The sequence below is a fragment of the Ruditapes philippinarum genome, unplaced genomic scaffold (genome assembly GCF_026571515.1).
Source record: "Ruditapes philippinarum isolate M1 unplaced genomic scaffold, ASM2657151v2 ctg2221_1_1_1_1, whole genome shotgun sequence".
Taxonomy (NCBI): domain Eukaryota; kingdom Metazoa; phylum Mollusca; class Bivalvia; order Venerida; family Veneridae; genus Ruditapes; species Ruditapes philippinarum.
In genome coordinates, this window is record NW_026853193.1 from 355,936 (window position 1) to 361,935 (window position 6,000).

General features: G+C 32.7%; 1 protein-coding gene across 1 annotated transcript; it reads left to right on the top strand.

Moving 5' to 3' along the window:
* The first annotated feature begins 859 nt into the window (after nucleotides 1-859).
* On the top strand, nucleotides 860-5,753 carry LOC132736039 (uncharacterized). Its single transcript, XM_060723090.1, has 4 exons — nucleotides 860-2,014; nucleotides 2,783-3,226; nucleotides 4,634-4,733; nucleotides 5,115-5,753. Exons 1-4 carry the CDS (start codon nucleotides 1,888-1,890, stop codon nucleotides 5,485-5,487), a joined length of 1,044 nt encoding a protein of 347 aa, XP_060579073.1. The 5' UTR covers nucleotides 860-1,887; the 3' UTR covers nucleotides 5,488-5,753.
* Nucleotides 5,754-6,000: the final 247 nt, after the last annotated feature.

The window sequence follows — 6,000 nt, forward strand, 5'->3', positions numbered from 1 at the left end:
TGTAAAAAAGGGTTTGGGTTTTTTTTGTTTTCGTAACCCAAATTTTGAAACCCTTAAATTGGGGTTTTCCTTTCCCTTTTTTTGGGGGAAAGGGCGGGGCACGGGGTGGAGGGGGTGGGGTTGGGATTTCGAAAATTCAGTTGCAATGTCTGTTTTGATCTGAATAGTGCTTTCTTGCATTTTGACAGTGGTTGAAGTCGAAACGTTGTGATCCACTGTTGGAGACGATTCTGTTGACATGATGTCTACACCTTTTACTGTTATGTTAGCAGGTCCTGTTGTACGACTACTGATGCTGTCTTCATGAACAACAGTTGTCGTTTCAATAACTTCTTCGTCTGCTTTTGACCCAGTTATAGTTTCCTTTGGCTTGTCTGTTGTTATATCGGAAGTTACTTGTATAATTTCGTCTGTCACTTTCTGCGCCGATTGAAGTGTTGTAACTTCAATACTTGTAGTTTTATCAGTCTGTGTTGTAAATGAAATTCCTTTTTCAATTGTTGTCTCAACAGGCAATATTTCAGAAACAGTCGATGATTCCTTGCTTACGGATTCAGTCGACGGAGATGTAGTCGATGTTTGATTTGCATCTTCCTTTGGTGTTGTTGTTACAGCCTTTAGTATTGTCTGTGTATAAGTAACCTCTGACGCATTAGTTGGTAGTTCAGTGACTTCTGTTGTTCCTGATTCTGTTGTTTCATATGTTTCATTAAGGTAATAAATTATGTCAAATATATTTGTTGTCACTTTTGGTGTTTCTGTTGTTACTGTTATGTTATCGACAGCCTTGGTTTCATCTTTTACTTCTGCAGTAGGTTTTAAAGTTGTTTATAATTTTCATCCGACGTTGTTCTGGAAGTGGTTTTCTATAGTACCTGGTGTTTGTTTCTGTGTATGTACATCTATAATTTTCTCACTTGTTCGGATATCTTCTTGGGTGGTTATTTCGAGTAGCCCTTCCTTTTCAGTAATGATGCTCGGTTTAACAATTCTTGTTGTCTGTATGGTTTCTATTGGAGGTTTCGTTTCTTCAACTTGTGTTGTTGTTATCAATTGCATCGTAGTGGTTCTGTCTTTGCTCATTTCTAGTGTTGTTTCTGTTGTTGTTGTTTCTGTTGTTCTTTCTGTTGTTGTTTCTGGTGTTTCTTTGATAACTGTTATTTTTTGCTCAATAATTTGTTATCACCAGTTGCATATTTCATTCCTTTATTTAAAGATCCTGCAACTCAATTTTTATGGTTTTATATCATAAATAAAATGCTCAAATGACAATTTATCAATATTGTTAGTTCCAAAAACATTGAAAAAGCATTATTTGTAAAGATATTACCGAATTTACATTTCATGTTAATAAAGGGGGATAATTAGAAATTTATTTTCTATGAAGTCTAAGTTAAATGTTTTAATAAGAAATGAATGTATATATATTTTAATGATTACATATAATGTGGACAAATATTTGCAGTACATAGTTTACATATTCTTCGATGTTTGAAAATTGTTTTAGAATCATAATTGTATACATATAATTATATAATTGCACTTTTAAAAGTGTGGTAACAACCTTAATTACATCATACAGGATCTTTAATTAAAACTGAAACCGAAATGCTATTATTTTATTCCAGTTACTTGTAAGTTGATATCTTAGTTGTATGTATATTACCATCATGTATTAACATTTACATCATCCTTAAACCAGGTAAACATTAAACTGTTAAAATGATAAAATTCAATAATAAACGTGATTAGATAACACCCTTTGAAATACTTTATAAACTTGTTTTAGTTTAACAATAGTCCAGGCAACTTCACCTCTGATCATTAAATGAAAGACGGATCTTAACATGTTAATTTTAAATTGGATTTTAATACTTTGATTGCTTTATGGTAGGTGATAAGATTCAGTGTATAAAGGGCACCCGCTTAATTCATGTAGAGAGTATGATTAAATTAGGGGGCGGTATCTCGGTTGTTTGTGTCATACTAAATATTGGATTATCATCGACAAACAGTAAGTTATTTAATTTTTTCAATCATACTAATTTCCTTGTATTTTTGTTCATTTTATTTAAAATTTTAATATTACATTTTCATAATTCTATTATTTAAAGTTGTTTAAACTTTATCGAGATCTCGTGACGTGTTTTTCTGAACTTGAAGATGATTTTTGACATGTACGGTGTTTGAAACTAGAGATATCTTCAGCTGATACCAGAGTACCTATCTATAACCGGACGATAACTGAACTGTATGTCGTTTGCTTTAATGATACAGTAGTGACTAAATATCACAATTAGATATCAAATATGATTGTTTTGTTGTTGATGCTTTTGTTATTGTTTATTCTTAGACTACTTCAAAGTTGTTGTTTTTTGTTGTTCAGAGTCTTTTATTTGAAAAAAAAATACATGTATTATCAAAATTGTTTATTTTTACGAACTGAAAGAAACACGTCATTACCAGTAATCTTGCCTTTTTACTTTAAGGAACGGACATTTCCATATATGACAATTTGTTCGTAATGGTATCGATATTTATCTTGGAAACGTGATGTTGCAAGAGAGAATCCACCCCGTTCCGATGTTCATATAAGAAAAGAATAGGCCTTATTTTGACTTTAGTACACACGTGTTTAATATGACTAACTTGTAATCATTTATTTATCTGAACCTATATAGCCTGATAAATACAGTAACGTTGTTTAATAGTTTATCCACGACCATAATGTACGATACGTATAAACTATAATACATTTATAATACATCTAAATGTTTCACAGATGTGGAACCACATACTACTGAAAAAGATTCGCCCAGGAAACAAAGTACCAATAATCTGACGTCACACATTACGCACAAGTTAAACAGTACTACATCAACAAGATCATTTATATCCACATCTTCAAAATTGCCACAAAGTTCAGCATCATATTTAGTATCAACACTAACTTCCACCTCAGTATCAACATCTTATTCAACCTCAATACCGACATCTTTTTCAACGACGCCAGTGTCTTCAAAATCAAATTCATCGCCGATTTCTACTTCTCCAAAACTTTCAAACGCACCAATGTCTTCACAAACATCTTTATCTACTTCAACAATGCGTTCACCAACATCAAATGATTTTACATCAAGCACAATGCCTTACATCTCATATTCGGATGAATCTTCAACAATGTCGTCTGCTAATAAGACGTCGACTCAAAATCCAGGTTTAGGAGGTAAATCTAGTCAAAAACCTTGATTTGTTGATATGACAACTTTTGTCAATCTAAATACAAAACCTTCAATTTAGTTTAAAAATTTTGCTGCGCGTGAAAATTTATGTTATCAAACACTATTTATTTTTTTGTTTTTAATCATCTTAAAATAATATTTGTATCTTTTTGTGTCGCCTTGAAAAGGTGACATATAGGGGTTACTTTTGTCGGCGGTGTCGGCGGCGGCGTCTGTGTCGTTGTTGGTGTCGTTGTCGGCGTCGTTGTCGGCGTCCCCTAAAGCTTGTCCGGAGCATAACTCAGTCACTATAAGTCTGAATGACTTCAAACTTGGTATGCATGCTTCTTTTAATAACCAGAAGTGCAGTGCACAAGGACCTGTACTCTGCATTTCTTATTTTTTGAGTTATTGCCCTTTGTTAATTTTCATACTTTAATTTTTGTCCGAGCCATTTCTCTTCAACTAAAAAAGCTATGGACTTGAAACTTCATAGGATGATAGATCTCATTATTAAGAAGTGCAGTGCACAAGAACCAGTACTCTGCACTTCCTAATTTTTGAGTTATTGCCCTTTGTTAATTTTCATACTTTATTTTTTGTCCGGGCCATTTCTCCTAATGTATAAAAGCCATGGACTTGAAAACTTCATAGGATGATAGGTCTCATTAAGAAGAAGTGCAGTGCACAAGAACCGGTACTCTGCATTTCTTATTTTTTTGAGTTATTGCCCTTTGTTTATTTTCATACTTTAATTTTGTCCGGGCCATTTCTCCTTAAGTATAAAAGCTATGGACTTGAAACTTCATAGGATGATAGATCTCATTATTAAGAAGTGCAGTGCACAAGAATCGGTACTCTGCATTTCTTAATTTTTGAGTTATGGCCCTTTTTTAATTTTCATACTTAATTTTTTCCAGGCCATTTCTCCGAAAGTATAAAAGTTATGGACTTGAAACTTCATAGGATGATAGATCTCATTAAAAAGAAGTGCAGTGCATAAGAACTGATACTCTGCATTTCTTATTTTTGAGTTATTGCCCTTTGTTGATTTTCTTACTTTATTTTTGTCCTGGTTATTTCTCCTCAAGTATGAAAGCTATGGACTTGAAACATCATAGAATGATAGATCTTATTGATAAGAAGTGCAGTGTACAGAAACTGCTGCTCTGCACTTATTATTTTTTTAGTTATTGCCCTTTGTTATTTTTCATATTTCATTTTTGTCCTGGCCATTTCCCCTAAACTACATTGTTCACAAGGCGACACATCCGACTCGCGGAGTTCTAGTTTCTTGATAACAATAACCGTGTCAATGAATAATTTACGAGTTTATATTTCTCATAAGTCAACATAATAAATATACATGTACTCGTAAAACTCAATTGTACATTTACATTTTCATTTTCTAGGTTTTCACATCAACACCGATCTTGTCGTGGAAATCGTTTTCATTGTCCTTTGCCTCGTCATTGCCGGAAGTTTTATGACATTTCTTCTTAAAAAGAAAGGGTATTCTGAAATATTATGTGATCTACAAATTTTACCGATTTTCTCTAATATTTTATTTAATTTTCTGGAGAGTATTTATATCGATTAATCTGCTACAGTTAATATCCGATAGCGTGTTTGAAAACTGATTATCGTAATTTTAAAAAAATGCAGTTTCGTTTAGTTTTTATGTACAGTGTTGCTTTTGATGTTTGTTTTTAAAACTTGTACGTTCAAACGTATTGATATGCGTGTGTGTCAAATGTACTCGTATGTAAATAATTTTCTTAATTAGTTTTGAAAATATTGTTTTGTAACTTTATCAATCATATATCCTTTAATGAGATAACACTTTCGAAAAAAAAAACCGTTTGCATTTTATTTTCTTTTATGATCGACCAGATATATATCCTGCCAACGATGTAGAAGTTGTCTTCATGAACGGCGCAGGCGTAGATCTTCAACATCGAGTCGAGGGCCTCTTACACAAGATGATGCAACCTTCGTCAATATCTCGGATCCCCCGAGACAAGAGCGGGAACTTTTCTCAATCGGAGACCAAGATGGCGGACAAGATGGCCGACAAAGATCTTTGCAGCGGCGTGGCACGGAGGATGATTACTTTTATGATGAAATTTTTGGACAGTCAGCGTTTGTTGATGAAACAACGAATAGAGCTAACACTTATTTATCAGTTGCTGATGATGACGATGATGATATACTGAGCGGTTTGAACGTCCCAGATCTTGTTTTTAAAACACCAAAGAAAATGTGAAAATTGAAAATGAATTCTGAAATTGATGTTATGTGTTGAAGTAACAAGATACAGTTTGCTAAGATAAAATTATAAGAAATCATGAAATTTACATGTTAGTATTAATGTTTATACCCTCCTCTAACACGGATACCATCAAACATAAAGATAATAATTTAGAACATTGTGATGCACATTGGGCACATGTTGACCCATTTGTTCAAAGAATTTAGTAGGAAATGGGAGAATGCATACAGTGCCTGTTTGTTTTGTTTGTGTGTTTGTTTGTTTTGGTGGCGACTTTCTGCAAATATGGCATAGAGAATTACCGCATTGGCTATAAGTACTATCAATATTTGCAAATGTGATTTGCATATCATTTCATTTCCTTACATTTTTATATAATCTTTATATATTTTAAATTTCAATATACATTATTTTGCATATTAATATTTTTTACAAAATTTTACATTGCTGTTCATTACTGTAAATTTTTATTTCATTACATTAGATAAGATTACATTGCATCAAATC